The sequence below is a fragment of the Betta splendens genome, chromosome 16, assembly GCF_900634795.4.
Source record: "Betta splendens chromosome 16, fBetSpl5.4, whole genome shotgun sequence".
Classification (NCBI taxonomy): domain Eukaryota; kingdom Metazoa; phylum Chordata; class Actinopteri; order Anabantiformes; family Osphronemidae; genus Betta; species Betta splendens.
The window spans coordinates 5,804,067-5,826,272 of NC_040896.2; the positions used below are offsets into that span (position 1 = coordinate 5,804,067).

A 22,206-nucleotide genomic window follows, 5' to 3' on the forward strand; every position below is an offset into this window, starting at 1 on the left:
CCTCACAGTACAGGTTCATCCAGGTTCCTTCTGGTAAAGGTGAGCGCCAAAATGAAGGTTTATCTGGAGATGGCGTTTATGGGAGAAACACAGGGTCAGATGAGTTCAATTCAATTTTATTTATATAGCGCCAAATCACAACAAAGTTATCTCAAGGCACTTTACAAAGTAAGGTTTAAGACCTCACACAACTAAACCCAACAGATCCCACATACAGCAAGCATTTAAGTTCTTGTCTTTACACCCCGTCAGGATCAGGTTCGCTCCGTTTGTTGCAGGTGAGCGTTTGTGTCAGTGAGTAAACGCGCGTGTGTGTGTGTGTGTGTGTGTGTGTGTGTGTGTGTGTGTGGGGGGGGGGGGCGGGCTCTGAACAGGAAGTGTCCGCCGCTCTCCCTTCTCTCTCTCTCTCTCTCTCTGTCGCTCGCGCTCTCGCTATTTTCTGACTTCATTCCGGCTCCAGAACCGAACAGATGGCGACTGAGGTAAGAGTGATTGATTCTTGGATGAACGGGAAAAGACGCATCGATTCAAGAGTTTGGGGCGGTGAGACGGAACCGGGTTATAAACCGAACTTTTTACCTTTAACCCCAAAACACCAAGCTTTGAATTCCCATTAAAGGTTCAGCTTTTGGGTCTGAAACTAAGTCGGTTTAGCTTCGGAGACTCGGTCGAACTTGGGTCAGACGGCACCGTGTGTTTGGTTTGATTAAAGGAAGCAATGTTTTTTTATCTAAACATCTCAGCACCTGCGTGCGCCATTGTTGTACCTGTGTGACGTCATCGCTGTGGGTGTGACTAATTCAAACTGAACACTTGAGTTGAATGTGTGTCGATGCCAGAGTCTTTGAGATGGGTGAATTGCTGAAGTGTTCCAACCGAACCAGTTTCATCAGTAAGAATCAGTAAGAACGGGGCTCAAACGTCCGTTCGTTCGTCACGTACTGAAGGTGAACGCAGCGCTGATCAGACCACCTGAGGCCGAACTGGTTCCGTGTGGGAGCAAACAAAGACGCAGCTCCGGCACCTTCAGGGGATCAGCGATCAGCTCTGCTGATCCTGGACCGAGCCCTGAGCCCGTCCAGTTCTGCACCGGGACCGTTTACCTCCGTTTACCTGTCACCGGGCTGAGGGAGTTCGATCGGTCGCTTCAGCTCAGGCTCAGATTTCGCGAATGTGTAGCGACAAAGATCCTGTGTTGGCTCGGTGGTGTCTTCGTCGAGCCGCTCCCTGACGCAGCCGATATGTCTGGGCCCCGCACGCCTTCAGGTCGTCACTAATTCGTGAGCTGTGGTTGACACAACTTGAAATCAAAGTGACAGCGCTGTCAGTCAGGAGCACGTAAAGGCTCATGGTTCTGACCAGAATTTTGTTCTGATCGGCGAGTTTTGGGATCCCGTAAAGCTGAGCAGAGTGGGACCTCCTGCTCCTCTGGCTTCACGTCAGATTCATCACAGTTTTGAGATTCCTCGGATTCCAGCTGTGGGGAGTTTCCTCCCAGTCGGACACAAACAACCCAACCAGAAACACATTTCTCTCCACCAGACGGTTCCGCTCGCTGTTTAATGTGGAGTAGCACTAGAACGCTGCGGTTCTGGGTCACTCACGTTAAACATTTGCCTTCCAGCTCCAGGGTTTCATGTCACCAGTTCAGCTCTTTCTCCAGTTTTACATGCAGTAATTAAACTGAATATATTTGCTTTTTTACCTCCATAAAACTGCAAGACAGTGAACTGTGAAGTGAACGCAGTGGCTTTTCTGTGACATCTGTGGTTCACTGACACCTGATCAGCTGATGTGTTTGTGTTTCAGTACTCAGACCTGGAGCTGGCCATCAACACGCTGGTCACAGAGTTTCAAAAGTCTGCCAACGATGCATCGACCATGAGTAGCACCCAATTCCAGTCCATGATCTCCAAACAGCTGCCTGCCGTTGCCAAGGTACCGCCCACCACACAGCACTGTCCAATCATGACTCACCCACTGCTTTAAACGCACAGCATCACGGGTCAAAGGTCACACTGGACCCAACAGACTCCATCACTCACTGATGCTTCATGCTGTGATCTTACCTGACATTACTGTTACTGTAGCATTTACAGTGAAACCTGAATATTGACCCAGATTTAATTTGTGTATACATAAACTGAGGGAGACAGAAACTAAATGCACTGTAAAACCCAGAACCCTTCTCCAGCTGCTTTAAGTGCGATGTCAGAAAGCACTAATCACTAAAATAAAGTACATTTCATAGGTTCATTTTTGCAGCCTTAATTAAACGTGACTGGACAAAAATGTTTTCAAACATATGAGGCTCCCTCAGTTTGACCTTGTCTGGTTCCGTCTGTTTTCAGACTGTGGAGAATGAGGAGGGTCTGGGTCAGGTCCTGCAGGAGATGGGTGTGGAAAGTGGCCAGAACATCTCCTTCGAGAACTTCTGGAAACTGATCAACAAACAGGCCATTCAGGTGTTCAGCTCCATGCACAAAGAGAAGAACATCAAGTGCACTTGCCAGCTGCAGTGAAGACATCAACAACACACCTGCCCGGTTCCTCTGTGCTGTGCTGGGCGGGCCAGAACCAGAACCAAAGCACATAGAGAAGCGTTTTATTGATTTCCTAACACCTGCAGTCACTTCTTCTGTGTGTGTGATCAAACATGACTTAACCCGAAGTTTAACTAGACAAAACTGAAGTAATTAAACATCAACAAAACTGTAAAAGCATGAAAATGTACAAATATTGACATAAGTGACAGACTGATTTTTTTAAATTGTTCTACTGACATGACGTTACAATGTATAAGAAATATTCAAAAGAAACTGTTACTTGCAATAACTAATAAATAGGAATTATAAAAAAGATAAAAGCATTAAAAAAGTCAATAAAAAGTTTGGGGCCACTTGAATGAGAGCAGAATCGTGAAGAATGAGATTCGGGTCCGGTTTGGATGTGATCTTTGGGCCCGGGTCACAGGTTGTAACTGCTTCAGTTTAAATACACCAATAAAACTGTGACTTTTCTATTAATAAAACTTCCAGAATATGAAACATAAATAATTATTGTTTGTACTAAATGTCTTTTTTACATTTGATTATTTCATAAATCAAACTACTAACGTCTGACTTATTATTATAATTCTTCTGTAATCATCTCAGCTCTAATGGAGAAGCTCAACATTTATACTATGTAAAACTGAAATCATGTCACAAATAAAAATGAATAGATAAAGCAAAGGAATGGTTTATTTATTTCTGCATATAATAGAATGTTGATTTAAAGATTTGAAGATGTACACATGAAGTATTTTTCTTCAAAGCAAAACTATAAGGAGCTCAAAACAGAAAGTAAATGTGAAAACTATTTTAATCTATTATTTATATACAAAAGTCAACAAAGATGAGAAGGAAATAAACTCCAGGGAAAGCGACATGTTAGTGTTAATTATTTATTAGAGATTAGATTACACATACTTTATCTATTTCTGAATTTGGACCCGTCCCCTGAGGGAGTGGTGTAAAGTGACTTGCTCAATGGCACACCTGATGCCGGAGGCCGATGCTCCGTTCGTACTGAGCTACTGTACCACACAACTTACAAAGGACAGAGTGGAATGTTTGTGAGAGAAGCAAAAGAGAAAATAAGTGGTGTAAGAAGAAAAATGGCGATTTGCCTTTTTTGACAATCAGCTGTTTACACAGACTCTGCTGATGCAGTTAGAGGACTCACAGGTTCACCTTCTGATTGCAACCAGAGGGGGGCGCTCTCTCCTCCTCCTCCCTGTGGAAAAGCTCCCCGTCAGGCCGCCTCCTCCAGCTGAGCTCCGTTCCACCAACGCCTCCATCCTGCAGCTTCTGCTTCAGCTGAAACAGTTTGAATGTTTGTTACTGACCCATGATGACAACATAGGCAAAGACAGGAATAGAACCAGCAACCCTGCAATGGGTGGACAGTGTGTGAACATAGGAGGCGCCATCACAACTGGACCTTTGGGAATTGGTCCAAGGAAACAGTTGACCTGTTAATGTCACGGCCACTGAAACCCAGCTGTGGACCAGTACGGGCCAGGTTCTTAAGGTTCTGTTATTGTTACCCAAGCAGATCTGGGCTGGATCACACCTCTTCTCCCTACCACACAGTGTTTCTGTGGTGCTGGGCCGTCATTTTTTTCAGCTCAGAACTTTCATGTTCCTCTGACCTGCTGCAGGATGGAATCCTGGAGAACCGAGTCGTTGGGGTCTGCAGGCCCTCCACTCAGCCGAACCTTCACGGTCTTCAGATCTGAATATGTCCTGTCTGCAAAGGATGAAGAACCTGATGAGCACAGACCAGATGAACTGGACCGGACTGCAGATCCAGGACTCACCTGTGTAACAGATGAAGGGGAGGTTGTCCTCGCAGACCTGGGAGAACCACTGAGCTGATGCCGCGTCCAGCGCCACGCAGTTCAAGGTCCAAATGGGCTGGTTCTGTCCCCACTGACTGTAGTTGAACGTGCTGCTGTCCGACCAGCCCCAGAGGAACCTGGACAACCCGAACCAGGCTTCGACAGGGGACAACTGGCTGGTGGGACGGTTGAGCAGAGTTGAGGTTCCAGATGAAAGTGCTGTGGGCTGAGCCGGGCTGGACAACAGGCTGGAGGCCTGCGTGTTGTCTGCCGCCGTCCTGATGCTGCTCATGTCCGTGAACTGAGACCTGCAGTTTGCCTGGGCGTCGTCCCAGCTCATCAGCGTCTGGACCAGGACCTGACTATTGGTGGCAGCTGGAATCATGCAGAGACATCAAGCAGCTAAACCTATGTATTACTGTCAAACCCACATTTCTGATCGGGCCTCTCAGCGGATCGGTCCAACATGTTCCACAGCCAAGTACAGTCACACTCACCGCTGTAGCACAAGGACCTGTACTGCACCGCACAGTCTCTGACAGACCAGAGTCCAGAATCAGATACTGTCACACAGGACCCGGGTTCAGGCTGTAATGGGGCCCAGTTGGTGTAGTTCAGAGAAGCATCCTCGTTCCCCAGAGACCATCTCCAGCTGGTGTTGAAGAGTCCGATCCAGAACCTCCCTTTCCCTGAAACCGGTAGAGCTGCAGTGTTGCTGGCTGCGTCCTGGATGGAGGCGAGTTCGGTAAATTTCGCTCTGCAGTAACTTCGAGCTTCGGCCCAGTTCATCTCCTGGACAACGGCTTTATAATGTCTGGTGACATCTTCAGCCAACACAGACACAGTGAAGGCTGAGACAGAGACAGAAACACAGCAAAGGTTGAGACAGAGACAGAAACAGACAGATGCAGATAGAAACAGACACAGACAGAAACACAAACACAAACACAAACACAAACACGGAGACAGAATCAGAAACAGACAGAAACAGAGACACAGACACAGACACACACACACAGAAACAGAGACAGAAACACAGACGCAGACACAGACAGAAACACAGACAGAAACAGAGATACAGACACACACACACACACACACACACACACACACACAGAAACACAGACAGAAACACAGACAGAAACACGGAGACAGAATCAGAAACAGACAGAGACGCAGACAGAAACAGAGACACAGACACAGACACACACACACACACACACACACACACAGACACAGACAGAAACAGAGACAGAAACAGAGACACAGACACACACACACACACACACACACACACACACACACACACAGAAACAGAGACAGAAACACAGACACAGACACAGACAGAAACACAGACAGAAACACGGAGACAGAATCAGAAACAGACAGAGACGCAGACAGAAACAGAGACACAGACACAGACACACACACACACACAGACACAGACAGAAACAGAGACAGAGACAGAGACAGAGACACAGACACAGACACAGACACACACACAGACACACACACACACACAGACACAGACAGAAACAGAGACAGAAACAGAGACACAGACACAGACACAGACACAGACACAGACACAGACACAGACACAGACACAGACACAGACACAGACAGAAACAGAGACAGAAACAGAGACACAGACAGACACAGACACAGACAGAAACAGAGACACAGACACAGACACAGACACAGACACAGACACAGACACAGACAGAAACAGAGACAGAAACAGAGACAGAAACAGAGACACAGACAGACACAGACACAGACAGAAACAGAGACACAGACACAGACACAGACACAGACACAGACACAGACACAGACACAGACACAGACACAGACACAGACACAGACACAGACAGAAACAGAAACAGAGACACAGACACAGACAGAAACAGAGACAGAAACAGAGACAGAGAAACAGAAACAGAGACACAGACACAGACACAGACACAGACACAGACACAGACAGAGACACAGACACAGACAGAAACAGAGACACAGACACAGACAGAAACAGAGACAGAAACAGAGACACAGACAGACACAGACACAGACACAGACACAGACAGAAACAGAGACACAGACACAGACACAGACACAGACACAGACACAGACACAGACACAGACACAGACACAGAAACAGACACAGACAAAACACAGGACACAGACACGCCAGAAACGGACAGAAACAGAGACAAACACAGACGCCAGACACAACACAACACAACACAAACAAGAGACAGAGAGAAAACAGACAGAACAGAGAAAAGAACAGACACAACACAGACACAGACAGAAACACAACAAAAAAAAAAACACAAACACCATCCCCCAAAAAAAAAAAAAAACAGAAAGAAAAAAAACAGAACAGAAAGACACAAACAACAGAACACAAAAAACAAAACAAACAAAACACAAACACAAACACAAACACAAACACAAACACAAACACAAACACAGACAGAATCAGAAACAGAAACAGAGACACAGACACAGACAGAAACAGAGACACAGACACAGACAGAAACAGAGACACAGACACTAACACAGACAGAAACAGAGACACAGACAGAAACAGAGACACAGACACAGACACAGACAGAAACAGAGACACAGACACTAACACAGACACAGACAGAAACAGAGACACAGACAGAAACAGAGACACAGACACAGACAGAAACAGATAGAAACAGACAGACAGACAGAAACAGAAACAGAAACAGAAACACAAACACAAACACAAACACAAACACAAATACAAACACAAACACAAACACAGAGACAGAAACAGACACAGACACAGACGTCTAGAAAACAGTAGGTCCAAAACTGATGCAGTCTTAAACGCAGACTCGCAGGAAACGGGTCTGTGACCCAGAATTACAGACCTGACAGCAGCAGCAGAATCAGGAGTTGGTTCATTTTCACCGAGAACTGAACTCTGAAAACACCAGAACTGTTATGGACGAACACAAAACCTCGCTGGTCACGAGCAAAAACCTTACACATAATAAGGTAATGCAAAGTTCTGGTTGGACCCAGTCCTGCAGCTCTGGACCCCCAGTCCCTGAGTCAATGTACGTGTCAGGATCCAGCTGTGTCTATGAGACAGTCACAACTGGTTATAACCCCCCCTCTCTTGCAGACGGAGCCAGTGCAGGTCATTATGGAGCCTATAAACGAACATGCAGATGAATCAGTTCAGCTTCGTTTGGTTCAGACTCTGATGGAAATGACTGATTTGAATCAACAGTTTGTTCGGATGTAAAGCAGGGACTCGGGTCATGAACCCAGAGGCCCAGCAAACAAACACCAAAGACAAAGGAATAACCTTTATCTTCTTATGTCTCACTTCCAACACGTCCCTGATGTCTCATCACATTAAAATCACAGCATGTAATTGAATGAAGTAAAAGCTCCACCTTAATAACAATAATGTTCATGTTTATGTGGCTCCACAATATTTTACATTAATGCATTTCTATTTGACTAATGCTGTAATTATGCGACCGACCTTCAAACTAACTATTCAAATCATGGCTTGGTTTCATTTTACATGTGGAACCATCAAAGTCACAGTGAACTCTTCATAGTGTGATGAATAGGATGTGTGTGTGCTGTCCTCACAGCCTTGTGTTAGAAAAACATTGCATTTAATCACTGAAACCTATTCTGCTAATTCGCTGTAACCTCGTTAGCTGTGCTCATCAAGAACAGGGAGTACCTGTTTGTAGCATCTTTGTCCTTGATGTGCTTGATGCTTGAATATTCCCCCCGAACGCTGACCACGCTCCGCTCCAGGTTAAAACTAAGCTGCCCTCTGTTCCGTCTTTAGTGAGAGGAAGTTGCCTTTGCTGTAAACTGCAGCAGTAAAGTAAAAGTAAAGAAAAAATCCTAAAAGGTCTCAACTGTTTGTGTCTCTTTTATTTAAGGTATAATTACAAAAGGGGGGTTCAACACCTTGTTTTGGGCTTTTGGGACAGAGGACATTATGGCCTGCTGAATAAACCAAAATTTACCAAATTTATCCTCAATTGCACTATTCAAGTACCATGTCATGTTGTTTGTTGTACTTTTACCATGTCATGTTGTTTGTTGTACTTTTACCATGTCATGTTGTTTGTTGTACTTTTACCATGTCATGTTGTTTGTTGTACTTTTACCATGTCATGTTCTATGTTGTACTTTTACCATGTCATGTTGTATGTTGTACTTTTACCATGTCATGTTGTACTGTTTGTACTTTTTTTTGCACCAAGTCAAATTCCTTGTCCTGTAAAGTGCTCTCTTCAGAACCTGGCAATAAAGCTTTTCTGATTCTGATTCTGAAAAGGTCTTCATTCAGACAGCACCGTGCATGACAGCTGTACTGAGTAAAGGGCAGAAAGGCAAAGTGGAGGTGAAGAGAAGCAGATGATGGGTTTGATCGTCACATTAGATCTATGCCATTAATTAGATTTATACAGTATGTATGTCAAGGTTCTGTCACAATGAAACCTCCCTTTAGGATTAAGATTCCATCCAGACATTCAGGTACCGTGGGCCCAGCATTGCAAAGAGGTTCCTGTGTATTAACAAATGCGTTAAGTTTACTTCCATGCATGTGTGCACCAGTAAAGACAACTCTGCTCACAAACTGCTGCTCAGATGTTTGACAGAACCTCAGGTCATGCTGGCCTATTTATGTCCACGCTTTATTCCCAGGATTCCGTCATCAATGATGTGCACACTGCAAAATAATGATGTCACGACTAAGAGGAGGTGTTCCGTCATTCCTAAAGCAGTGTACAGAGGCGGAGAGCCAGAGAACTTTGTTGGGATCAGGTGAAGCTGTGTGATTCTGGCACAATCACTCACTATTAGATCAACAATGACACAGAGCTGAAGACGCTGCACGCACAAACACCGTTCGGAAATGCTCGGTGATCTCCGTCCACGTGTCACCAGACCCAACTCGTTAAGTTCGGTGGACCTCGGATAGAGCCCAGCACCCCCGGACAACACGTGGACCCGAACGGGACTTGTTAACTGGCGGAGCGGAGCTCCAGGCTAACGGCTAGCGGCTAACGACTAGCGGCTAACGGCTAACGGCGAGTGTCGGCCGCAGGCTAACGGTAAACTTCACGTTTCTAATCGCAGTATCACCAGAACCTAAACTAAAGTTAGGTCGGAAGGTAGGTGAACCCAGACCGCCAGGACCTCTAACCGGTACTAAATCACTGGAGAGTAAGGGGGAAGTGTGCGTTCACATGGTTCCGTAGATGCCCGGGGTTGGACCCAGACGCGTCGGCCTGTAATTCTGAGAGCGATGTGAAGTTCAGACGAATAATGTTAAAAAGCTGCTGTTACTGCCGGTACCAACGCGGGCTGCAGCCGTGCTGATTGTTCTCTGTGAATTAAAGCTTTTTTTTGGACTTTGTCCTTGAGTTTGTTATTCAACGTATTGTAATTGTTTACTATTATTGCTACTTCTATTAACTAACAGCGTATTCAACTCATGCTCTTGAACAACGTGGAGCGGGTCATCAGCTGAGCTGCGGTTCTGGACAGGACAGTTACGTCCCGTTAGCAGTCACAGGGAGGTTCCAGTAGCTAGTTGGACCTCCCCTCCCTGCAGAACTTGGAGTTGGTACATGGTTTGTCTTGTGTGGGGAATCGGGCTTGTTGCTTGTTGACCCTGGATCGGCTGACACACGTGTCCCAGCGCCACTGGCTCTGTTACATGTTACAGGACGATGCTGCTAAGACGAGTGTTGGACTTCTTTCTCACAGTCTGTGACCAGAGTAAATTATTTCTTCTGTGTCTGTGTTTCAGGACATGAGAATAACTTCAGTATGAACACCAGAGAAGATCCAGGAAATGGCTTCAGCCAGGTAACTAAAGCTCTGCTGGGCCTGGACCTCTGGAACTGGATAGAACATCCGCAGCACCAGGCTGTGGATGTTCTGAGACTGGAGGACAGGCTCATCCTCTGTTCTGTGTAGAACGGGACCCTCTACATCAGGGGTATTCAACTAAAATTTAAAGAGGTCCGGTTACATAAAATTTTGACAAATTTATTGTCATATAACATTGAACTGAGCATATATTTACAATGTTATCTAATTTATGCTATAAAGGTGGGGCTGCTTTTCAAAATAAGCAAGAAGTAAACTTCTGTTAGAAATACAATATAGGAGCTTTCTTTACATCTTGACTCAAAAGTCAAATTTAACAGGTTATAAAAAGCTCCCCCACTTTGTTGCTCAGTGAGACAATGCAGCTCTAGCTTGTCCTGCTAGAATTTAAAACCTGGGCTTGAATGAAGTCAGGGCCGTTCTCATACACATGTGGAGGTGTTTATATGAGGACACTATGTCTTCATAGAGGAAGTGTCCTCGCAGTTGTGTGTGGAGCCAAACATGTACAGGGCTACTTTCCATAGATCCGGTAGCTGCCTCCCCCTCTCCCTCTCTGTATCTCCCTTGGTTTTTGCTAGCTACACGCAACTGTTACCGCCGTCTTTATTTTCCCTTGCCTTAAACCTTACACCTTCTCTCATGTGCCAAACCTTCCCACCTGTGATCCACAGAATCGTTTAGCTCGGTGAAGTCCGGTGGGACTGCTTAACTCCCATTCAGCTGGCCAATGTGTTCTCACATCCACAAAATAACAACCGTAAATAGCAGCGCATAAATCAAGGTGCCCTGCTGGATTCTGAACCAAACGTTCGGTTGGCTCTGTAGCTCCGGGTCCGTATGGAACAGCTTCTGGATCCGGACCGCAGTCCGCCTGTTAGTGAGCGCTGTACATGTCGTGACAGATCTTCATCTCACAGCTGACTTTGTTGTAGTTTCTGAGCCGTGAAGCGTGAACCTGCCTCCTGCTGCCCACTGACACGCTGGACGGCATCTCTTCCAGTGTGGCTCCATGAACCCTTCTGGCTCTGTCTCAGCAGTGCAGCAGCTGTGACGCCCGTCCTTCAGCTGTTGGTGTCTGGACTGCCAGGAAGCTCTGTGTGAGGACTGTGTTTCAGCCCATCGAAGGGTCTCCGTCACCAGATCCCACCGGCTGCTCAACCAGCCCCCTGCAGGTCAGATCATTCGTCTCAGGGTGTGCGCGTTTACACAGATTTAGTTTCTGAGGCAGCTTTTCTGACAATAAATGAGCTCAACCGTTCCCTTAATGACCAGGTTACAGTCGACTCTTCATTGCCTTCGGTTTCTGTAATGAGGACACCACTGCGCTGGTAGAACAGCTTTTCGGGTTTATCAGACACGTCTCATTTGTAGCTGTGTGTTAAACATTCCCAGCTTCCACCTCTGATGTCTCTGCTGTGCTCTGATTTCTGCTTCACTAGTTCATTGTACACGGACTCCTCCCACACACGCTCAGTTTAATCCTCACGTCTCCTTCGGAAAGAAGAAAGCCTTTATTGGTCATTATTGCATACAATGTAAAACCTAATTTGTCTACTGCATTTAACCCATCCCCAAACCAATGCTCTGCCACTGAGCCACCAAAGTGGAAAGTGGAAGTGCCAAAGTGGAACCATGTGTTGAAATAGCCTCAACGCCGTCAGTGTTCTTCTGTCTGACGTGTCACTGCAGGATGTTCATGCGTGTGTTGTCGTTTCTCTCAACAGAAGGTAGCTCCAACCCTCCCACCAAATTCTGCAGACTGCACCCATCTGAGCCGCTCAAACTCTTCTGCTTCACCTGTAACCAGCTCACCTGTCGGGACTGTCAGCTCACGACCCACATGAACCACAGGTACGCAGTGTGTGCGAACAACAGTCTGGTTCTGCAACTTTAAACCTAACATCGAAAACTACATGCTTTGCCAAGATGGTGTCCGTCAGAACTTTCCAGATTGAGTTCAGACCAATCGTTCTTGGTTGAGTTCAGACCAGATGAGTAAATGTACATACATGCTGACAGAACGACCTGGAGCCGAACAACTGCCTCGTCATTTGTAGACATCACCGGTGTCATGTCGCCTCCACTAGGTACGAGTTTGTTAGTGAAGCACTGGACGGGCTGAAGAAGCAGCTGGAGGACCAGGTGGATCCAATCAGAGCCCGGAGAGACACCATGAAGCGGACACTGCAGGACATGGAGACCAGGTACATGCTCCAGCTGCACTAATGGGAGTACTGGGACAGTGATCTGAAGGAATTGTATGGTTCTGGAAAGAAAGTACAGCAGAACCTGTGTGCTGTGCTGTTTCAGGGTGAAGGACATTGTTCAGAACGAGTCTTGTCTAAAGGTCCAACTGCACCAGTCGTACGATGCCTTTCTACAGCACCTGCAGAAAAGGAAGGAGAACCTCATTGAGGAGATTCAGGTCATTTTTCTATCGAGTGCCTCACTAACTTATTACTTATTAACTTATTAACTGCCACTGATGCTCATGTGGAGAAAGCAGCTTTAGATTGAGGTGGTGAACACATGAACGGATCTTGATGTCAGACACCGTAGGCCTCACACACAGCAGAAAACCAGTTTTACACAATGTTAAAATGTGTCTATGTTTCTGCAGAAGGTGCACCAGTCTGAGCTTGACTGGATTCACATGAGGATGGCGCAGATGAGGGAGCTGCACAAAAGTCTACAGGCAGTGACTGATGCTGCAGACGACGCCAAAAGCACCAACGACCTCATGAGCCTGCAAACCTACCGAGCGCAGGTGAGCCGGCCTCCAGGGCACAAGCACTTTGTTCTGTCCCTGTCCGGCAGCCCATAAACCGGGCAGCTCCGCCCACAGTTTGTGAAGAAACCTTCAGGTTTGTTGGTTCTGCTGTGAGGAGGCTCAGTTTCTGTCTGTACCAACAAAGTCAAGCGACACCTGCCTGATGCCGGAGCTTCACCCCACAGCTGCTGTAAACACAGATTCAGGTCTGTTTGACTGGTTTGTGACTCTCTTCCCTCAGATTGAGTCTCAGCTGAAGAATCTTCCAGGTCTGAACTTGCCTCTTCCTAAGCTCATTCCTCAAATGAAGGTCGTCACGGACAGTAACTCCCTGATGACCGTTTTAAACTTTGGTGAGTTGTTACAGGTGTTGGAGCCGCTCTGCGCTGCTTAGTAACCACTCGCTTCCATGTCTCCTCACTACTGGCCAGTCTTAGTTTGTTGAGCATCTCAGGTTCGGCCACAGTGTCTCTATTCTTTGTTTTCTTCACCTGAAGGCTGCATTTCAAATTTCTTCATTAAACTGAGCCTGGCGGTAACTGTGGTCTCTATAGTAACAAGGATAAGTTCATCCAGGCTTTACCCATGATCTGGGTTTTATTGGCTCTCGTGCATCTGATTCCAGGGAACCTTGAGATATCGTGGGTGCCCTTCTCTGTGTCCTCACCTCAGGACCCAGATCCTCCAGACACCTGCTCCGTCCTTTCTCCCACCACCATTACCGGCCTACAGTCCACACATGGCCTTCAAACAGAGACCAGTAATGACTCTGGTTTAGCTGCTCCAGTGCAAAGCACTGCAGCTTCCTCCTCTGGTCACCAGTGTCCTCCAACCTGCTCCTCCTTTGTGCCAAGCTCTACCTCCACCTCCGCTTCTACAGCCGGTTCTCCCTCTTCTGCCTCCAGACCTCCTTTACAAACTGTAAGCTGCAGCTCAGGTGCTCCAGCAAACCTTCCTCCACCAGGTCAGCTATGGCTCCTACCACCTTCCTCTGTCCTCACAGGCTTTTCCTCGGCTGCTCCTCCATCATCTACCTGTGCCAAGCACCAAACCACAGGCCTGAATGCCACCACTGAACAATGCTGGGACACGCATTTGTCTTCTCTTCAGAAGTATGTGAACAAAAAGCCTCTTCCTCCTCGTAGCTTTGACTCCTCTATGTCTTTGTTCACCGTAACACAACCTGACTCTAAAGCTGTCTGCCAGACTGGGACCAGCAACAGTGTTTTACTGTCCTCAGCTGCCCCCTCCTCCTCCTCATTATGCTCCACCTCAGGCTCCTTCTCCATCTCCTCCCCTTTCATCCCCGCCCAACCAATTTCTACCCTGCAGCCTAATCAGTCTTCATCTCTGAACAGCCCTCAGTCTGTGCCCGTGGGTTCACACCAGCCACCTTCTCCCAGTCAGAACCAGCCTGCTGTCATCCTGCTGTACAGATCTACCCTGCTTCCGCCTCTACCTCAGCCTTCCAGACGGGGATATACAGTTACAGTACAGGCCGCTCCGGTATTGAGCAGTGCTGTGACAGTTCCTTCAGTCACTGCAGAAAATCAAATCTTTGTTGGACCTAGTCCAAAGGCACAGTCAAACCAAACTGTGGTGGAGCTGTCCCCCCAGCCCGTCCCCTCTGGCCCAGCGTCGTCCCCCCAGCCTGTCCCCTCTGGCCGGGAACCGCACCCGCAGCCCATCCCCTCTGGCCCGGAACCGCACCCCGTCCCCTCTGGCCCAGCGTCGTCCCCCCAGCCCGTCCCCTCTGGCCCAGCGTCGTCCCCGCAGCCCGTCCCCTCTGGCCCGGAACCGCACCCGCAGCCCATCCCCTCTGGCCCGGAACCGCACCCCGTCCCCTCTGGCCCGGCGTCGTCCCCCCAGCCCGTCCCCTCTGACTTTACACCTGATTCCTCGTCACTAGAACATGAGGACCTGAGTCATGTGGTGAAGGCAGTGGCAGACTCTGCCTGTGATCACGGCATGCAGCAGGTGGAGATGAAGCGGCAGGAACCTGCTGAGAACGAACCCACCTCCACCATGTGTGAAGAAACCGAACCCCTCCAGTCCAGAAGTGAAACGGCGGACAGCGATTCTGAAGATCCGAGTGGCCCTGGACAGCAGGACAGCAGGTTGAGCCAGTGGCAACCCAAGGTGTGTTTGTTCAGGCTGCCCCTGCCCCCACCGCCACCCGGCTGCCCCCTCCCCACTTATCGCCTGGCCCGAGGATTCGCCAAGGATGGGATTTACCTGGAAGAGATGAGGGACAACTGTGAGGTAGGGTGTCTACTGATCAGGATGTTGAACCAATCAAACAGCTCGCTGATGTGCATCTAGTGCTTAGTGTACAAATGTCTCTGAAACATTCGTGCTCTGAGCTGGTTTAAAATGTAACACTCATCGTCCAGGATGAGGTTCAGGATAGGAAAAACAGACTCAGTCACGTTTTCTCCTGATTGTCAGCTGATGCTGCATCAGTGTCACAGTTAGAAAGCGACTAATACTTAAATTTATGGCTTACGACCGAGCAGAACTCTCACCTGTGTTGTTCTGTGTTCCAGTCCCACGCTAATGAATCGACTCCAGAGTCTCCTGTGACCCTGCAGCTAGTTTCCTGCTCAGCTTGTGGATGTGCTGATGGCTCAATAATCTGCTTTTCCTGTGGTCGGGGATACCACAGAGACTGTCACCTTCCCCCCGTTGGACCTGACTTTTGGTAAGAATTCACCATACAGACACCGTGTGGTTGTTACTTCACTGTTACTACTACAGTGTAGTTCACTAGTTTTCAGATAAATTTTCTTTTTTTAAACTTTCTGGCAAAGCTGAAGAGTGACCTGGTGAGTGTCCTGGTAATGTGAACACCTGATAGAGATCCTTCAAATCTCTGAACAGGAACTAGTTAAAAGCTTATGCCGTGAATTCTTGTCGCGGTTCAGTGACCTCTGCTTAAATCTGAAGAACAATGCACACAAAACCAGATTCCTTTTAACGTTTTATTAATCTAACACTACTGGATACATGAATAACATAATATGGAAATACTCAAAATGAGATGATCAACAGTAAATGAATCAATGAGTGAAAGCACAAGGAATGGTCAAGACCTGCGTGCATGATGGCTTTGATCAAGCGAAAAGAGTATTTCACTCTAACTAATGCAAATCTAAGGACAACTAATCAATTTGGAATGTTCAGTTTTAGCGCTTTGAGAAACACCAGACTTCTCAGAGGATTAGAGATGTTCGTCTTGCCTTAGTTTGGAGCTGTAGCCGCTGTGCAGCGTCTCCCGGTACCGGTTGGTTGAGCAGGCGTGCCCTCTCTGGTCCAGGTGCCACGGCCTCTGGGCCAGGAATCGTCGCCCGCGGTGATGATGACGGCTCGGGGTCAGTGAAGTAACAGTCAGCCAGGCTGGACTTCCAAGGTGTTTCCAAGCGTCAGCGCTACTTAAACTAGCCCAAAAAGCAAACGGGCTGGAATCTAATTTAATTAGTTCGATCAAAAATAGCGAGTCAATTAAGGACTGGTTGTAATAGTTTCAGTTTCGCAGTTTCCTAGTGGTGTTCCACCTCTTCAGATCAGGAATCAAACTATTTGATTTGGATCGCTCCTAAATCTGGGATAACTAAGCTTTCCTCTTTTCATCAAGCTCAAAGTTCCATCACACCATAACACAGTACGCATGTAACGATCACTTTGACACTCAAATAAGCAGAGAAGTCAGAATGGTAAAACATCAATATTAAACGCATAGAATATTAAGGTCTTAAACGTGGTCCCTTACAACGCTGTAACAAATGAAATGTTATTCATGATGCCTGGTCTTGTCTTATGCAACACCCAGTAAACACTAAAACATACACGAATAATAAATGCAAGCAAAATCAAATCATAAATGACCTAATCTAGACATTACTAATTAAACAATTGTAACACTTAAAAATGTAATACAATAATGAGGATACCTAATTGTAGCTGGTGGACATAGTCCATGTGTATGTTGCACAGATTAAAAGAAGTAAAGAAGGTGAGTATCTCTATTTCAACTTTGTGCCTTCACACAAAGGAAAGGGTGGTGATAAGTTGTGACTTTAGGAATTTCCTGGCAAATCTGTAGATCAGGTATTAAACATCGCACAAAAACCAATCTAACATCAAATGAAAACATTTTGTCCACAGAATACAATGGCATCTGTTTCATGGAAGTTGAAAGTTCTGGTGCATCTGAACTAGAACTTGTGTCCAAATGAAGTCTCTTGGTCTCTCAAGGAGCACATTCCACATTTTATGGCTGGTGGTCCCAGTTCTGGGAGAGGCAGCTTCTCAGTGATAAATGTGACAGTCTGTCCTTTTGGAATGATAAGCAGAGGTGGAATCCTATGAGATTTACAGGTAGATCAACAAAGTGGACTCATGGTTCTTTGATATGGACATGTGAGATGTTGGCACCAATTGGTGCCTGTTGTGATAGAAACCAGTCTCCTGTCGTGGAGAAAGATTCAGGGTCCCCTATCTCTGGGGACTGGAAAGGACGTAGAGGCTCTTCAATGAGGGAGTTAAGTTCACATGTAGGTCAGGTTACCTTAGTCCAGACGTGGATTGCTACATGCAACAACAGAGCACAGGCAGGATGGTTGGACCAGGTACTGAGCACAGGCAGGATGGTTGGACCAGGTACTGGACACAGGCAGGATGGTTGGACCAGGGACTGGACACAGGCAGGATGGTTGGACCAGGTACTGAGCACAGGCAGGATGGTTGGACCAGGTACTGGACACAGGCAGGATGGTTGAACCAGGGACTGGACACAGGCAGGATGGTTGGACCAGGGACTGGACACAGGCAGGATGGTTGGACCAGGGACTGGACACAGGCAGGATGGTTAGAGAGAGAGAGGGGCACAACTACTGGAGAGAAAGAGACAAGGTTAGTTGAACATAGAACAACGATGGGAGGTAGAGAAACAGAGGAGCTCAGAGTATAAATTAAGTCCCCCAGCAGTCTATGTCTTTTGCAACTTAACTAACAGATGGTTCCTGTGCCAGTGACCTGAACCATCTCTAACTATAAGCTTTATAAAAAAGGAAGGTTTTAAGCCTAATCTTAAAGGTGGAGAGTGTGTCAGCTTCTCGAACCTGAAGAGGGAGTTGGTTCCAGAGGAGAGGAGCTTGGTAGCTAAAAGCTCTGCCTCCCGTTCTACATTTAAACACTCTAGGAACCACAAGTAGCCCAGCGCTCTGAGAACAAAGCGTTCTGCTGGGAGCATAAGGAACTATGAGGTCTTTAAGATAAGAAGGAGCTTTATCATTGAGTACTTTGTAGGTGAGTAAGAGAATTTTAAATTCTATCCTACATTTTACAAGCAGCCAGTGCAGAGAAGCTAATGTAGGAGAAATGTGATCTCTCTTTCTAATTCCTGTCAGAACTCTGGCTGCAGCATTTTGAATGAGCTGTAGGCTTTTTAAGGAGCTGTTAGGACATCCTATGAGTAAGCAGTTACAGTAGTCCAGCCTAGAGGTAACAAATGCATGGATCAGTTTCTCTGCATCGCTCTGAGAGGGGATGCTTCTGATTTTAGCTATATTTCTAAAATGGAAGTAGGCGGTTCTGGAGATTTGTTTAATGTATAATGTAAAAGAGAGATCCTGGTCAAAGATGACACCAAGGTTCCTCACAGTAGAATCTGAAGCTAATGTTATGCCATCCAGGGTGGCTATCTGACTCAATAGTGTCTCTCTCAGATTTTTAGGACCAACAATAAGAATCTCAGTTTTATCTGAATTTAGTTAAAGGAAGTTTTGGGACATCCAGGACTTGATGTCTTTTAAAAAACTCTGAATTTTGACTAGTTGATCTGTTTCATTTGGTTCCAAGGACATATATAGCTGAGTATCATCTGCGTAACAATGAAAATTAATAGAATGTTTTCTAATAATCTCACCTAGAGGAGACATGTATAGGCTAAACAGAATTGGACCAAGCACAGAACCCTGTGGTACTCCATAGCTAATCCTTGTGCGTGTGGAGAATTCATCATTAACATGAACAAACTGGAATCTGTTCAACAAATAGGATTTAAACCATCCCAATGCTGTTCTTTTAATTCTGATGTTCTAGTGTCTGTAATAATGTTATGATCAATTGTATCAAATGCAGCACTAAGCTCTAACAGGACAGGGATAGAAACTAGACCATTGTCCGAAGCTCAGAGAAGATCATTAGTGACTCTAACCAGAGCTCTTTCTGTGTTATGACGTTTTCTAAATCCTGACTGAAAATCTTCATACAGGTTATTCCCACTCAGGTGGTCAGATAATTGTTTAGCCATGATTTTTTCAAGAATCTTGGAAATAAATGGTAAATTTGAAATGGGTTCTCCAGGGTCCAGAGTAGTTTTTTTCAATAAAGGTTTGACCACAGCCACCTTAAAAGCATGTGGTACATAGCCTAGATGTAAAGATTGTCAGAAGTCCTGTCTCCCTCCTCTTCACCCTCTACACCTCAGACTTCAGGTACAATTCAGAGTCCTGTTCTCCAGAACTTCTCTAAAGACTCACCCCCCCTGGATACGTCCTACAGTAGCAGAGTACCAGGAAGTGGTGGACAGCTTTGTGGACTGGTGTAGACAGAACCACCTCCAACTGAACATCAGTAAAACTAAGGAGCTGATGATTGACTTGAGGAAATCTGGTCGTGCTGTCTCTTACCTCTCACTATTAAAAATGAAGAGGTGGAAGTGGTGACCGAGTACAAATACCTGGGAGTGTACTTGGACAAAAACTGGTCTCAGTACATGAGACCAGTATGACCAGTACTCTGAAACCAGCTCTAGGTCTCATCTTTGCCTTACAGGTCCGAGTGGATCTGTTCGTTGTGTCAGGACCTGTCGGACTCCTCAGACCCCTACAGCTCTGTGAGACCACGACCAGCACGGAGTCCCTGTCTCAGTCTGCTGAACCAGAGGGTCAGAGATTCATTATTTGATCAGTCACAGATGGAAACATTGGTCTGAACGTGTGTGTGTGTGCGTTTCAGAGGTGTGAGAGTCTGCTACTCTACCTGAAGGTCAAAGGCTGCAGTCGACTTCCTCAGGTCAGTCAGCCAGAACTGGGCTGGTTCTGCTCGTCCATTTAGTCTTAATGAGTTCAGGGCATCCATGTTATTGTTTCACGAGTGTCTGCGATGGATGCGAGCTTCGTCCAGAAGGTGGCGCTCTAACGCCGTGGTGTTTTTTTTTTTTTAGTCTCACCTGAAAATGATGGCGGAGCGTCTGAGCCGCCGTCGCGCTGCATATGTAACAGCTGCCGAGTTTCTGTCTGACAGCTGGACTTTATTCAAGCAGGCGTCGTCCTCACCACTGCTGGAGGTCAGTTGCCACGAGGTTAAACTGATTTATCGTTCTGTTGATTCTTGAAACCCACACCAGAAGTGTTAACGCTGCTGTAGTTTGAATGATTGCATACAGACTTTAGTCAGTTCTTGTAGCCTAATTCTGCCTTCTGAGCCAGAACAAAGCACTCCGGTCATGGCCGCCCTGTGATTGTCAGTTTGTCCTGTAAATAAATAAGTGCTTGATCAGTCAGATACTGGATTTACTGGGTCTCAGCAGTTTACTGGTGGACCTGACCTGTCTCTAATGCTCCTGTAGGACGACCCGCTCAGCAGCCTGCAGAGGAGTTTCCACAGGAGGTTGGTGAAGACATTCGGTGCAGAGCTTCATCCTTCCCTGCTGACTCCACCCAACCCACGTTCAAACCCACAGCATCCAAACAAAGACGCCAGAACCGAGTCCAAACTGAGGGAAACGAGGAAGAGACTGGGGCAGTTTCTGGTTCTGATGGGAACCTCAGCTGCCAAGAGAACAAAAAAGGACACAATGCAAAATTGAGACAGAAAGGTCTGTTCCTGTTCCTGAGAGGAAACATCATCACTAATCCTTTGAAGACTGAAACCCAAATGTTTAAAATGAAAGGAAGTGGTCACATTACACAAGTGAACTCATTATAAATGAAAAGACTAAATGACCGAGAAGCCTGAAAACATCCTGCCGCTGGTAGGAACGAGTATTGGGACCTTCTCCTCGTCGTGTTTATAAAATGATTCATTCATAAAAACTGATAAAATGCATTCAATCACTGATAAAGCACTAATTGTAGGTTTGGACTGAGACAGACTAAAGACTCAATATGATCTTGTCTTTCAGTTTAGTGGAGGTTTATTATTAGTTAATTTATTTTAATATATACTTTGTAGAATCTTGTTTTACTTAACATCTTTATTAAATTAAATTTTAAATATCAACTCTGCATTTGTCTCAGCAGCTGACTGTCAGATTCCTGACCCGTCAAGTCATCAGAGTACGGAGACGGTACGTAGACTTCTCCGTGAGGAGGCTCAACGTTTATCCTGTACATGTACATTACAACAACACAGTTTACTTCAAATAACTCAACCCAGCGCTGTAACTGCAGTACATGTTGTAAATGTAATTAACCATCTGTGGTTTCAGGGTCTGTTTGCAGTCGAGTGGACCAGGTTGATGGCCAGGAGATCTTCCATAAACGGCACACACTCAGTCAGTCACTGTTGTTCCTCACTGGGCCTGGTGGTCTGGTTCTAGAAGCGAGTCTGCAAGTTCCCCGGATTTCCACTGGTCCAAATGTTGCATGGGCAGTAGACTCATCGCCAGCAAACACTTCTGATGAGCTTAGTGATCACTAGAGGAATGGATCCGTGTTCCTGGCCAGCATCGGCGTCCCAGGGTTCATCAGAAGCTTGCTTGTGTTTGCAAAAAGTGAACTGAGTAGAATCAGGTGGACTGAGGATCAGTTCGACTGTGCAACTGCACTTGGTTCGCAATGTTGACCTGTTGAGACATGCAGGGTCCTCAGAGAGTGAACTCTGGTGTCAGTTCTGTGAAGCATCACAGCACTTTTTTAATTGTTCTGCCGCTGGACTGGAGCTGATGTGCACCTCTCCGGTTCGGGACACAAGCCAACGAGCCGTCGGTGTCTTTTCCATTTTAACACGTACGCTTTTGTACGTGAAGTATTTCTACATGCTGCATTTACACTTTTATTATACAATGAAACATATTTTACATGTGTGAAAGTTTACTTAATAAAACATGACGGAAGAGAAACAGTCGGTT

At 46.4% G+C, this 22,206-nt stretch overlaps 2 protein-coding genes across 8 annotated transcripts; one reads left to right on the top strand and one right to left on the bottom strand.

Annotated features, from left to right (window-relative positions):
* Positions 1–3,352: 3,352 nt before the first annotated feature.
* LOC129603150 (lymphocyte antigen 75-like) lies at positions 3,353–9,121 on the bottom strand. Its single transcript, XM_055503161.1, has 5 exons — positions 7,288–9,121; positions 4,882–5,235; positions 4,364–4,759; positions 4,196–4,293; positions 3,353–3,860 (listed from the first exon to the last, which is right to left on the bottom strand). Exons 1-5 carry the CDS (start codon positions 7,406–7,408, stop codon positions 3,723–3,725), a joined length of 1,107 nt encoding a protein of 368 aa, XP_055359136.1. The 5' UTR covers positions 7,409–9,121; the 3' UTR covers positions 3,353–3,722.
* A 96-nt stretch (positions 9,122–9,217) lies between these two features.
* On the top strand, positions 9,218–22,197 carry trim33l (tripartite motif containing 33, like). 7 transcript variants are annotated; one of them, XM_055503158.1, is made up of 16 exons: positions 9,229–9,513; positions 10,215–10,273; positions 11,338–11,472; positions 12,025–12,151; positions 12,388–12,504; positions 12,611–12,725; positions 12,921–13,067; positions 13,312–13,423; positions 13,696–15,332; positions 15,617–15,771; positions 19,908–20,019; positions 20,091–20,147; positions 20,299–20,421; positions 20,704–20,952; positions 21,374–21,423; positions 21,565–22,197. In XM_055503158.1, the coding sequence occupies exons 4-14, from the start codon at positions 12,141–12,143 to the stop codon at positions 20,941–20,943; spliced, it is 2,826 nt and encodes a 941-aa protein (XP_055359133.1). In that variant the 5' UTR covers positions 9,229–9,513; positions 10,215–10,273; positions 11,338–11,472; positions 12,025–12,140; the 3' UTR covers positions 20,944–20,952; positions 21,374–21,423; positions 21,565–22,197. The 7 variants fall into 7 exon arrangements, with proteins under 7 accessions (XP_055359134.1, XP_055359135.1, XP_055359133.1 ...); XM_029128786.3 differs by having other exon boundaries at positions 9,231–9,573; positions 11,335–11,472; positions 21,377–21,423; XM_029128784.3 differs by having other exon boundaries at positions 9,231–9,573; positions 21,377–21,423.
* Positions 22,198–22,206: the final 9 nt, after the last annotated feature.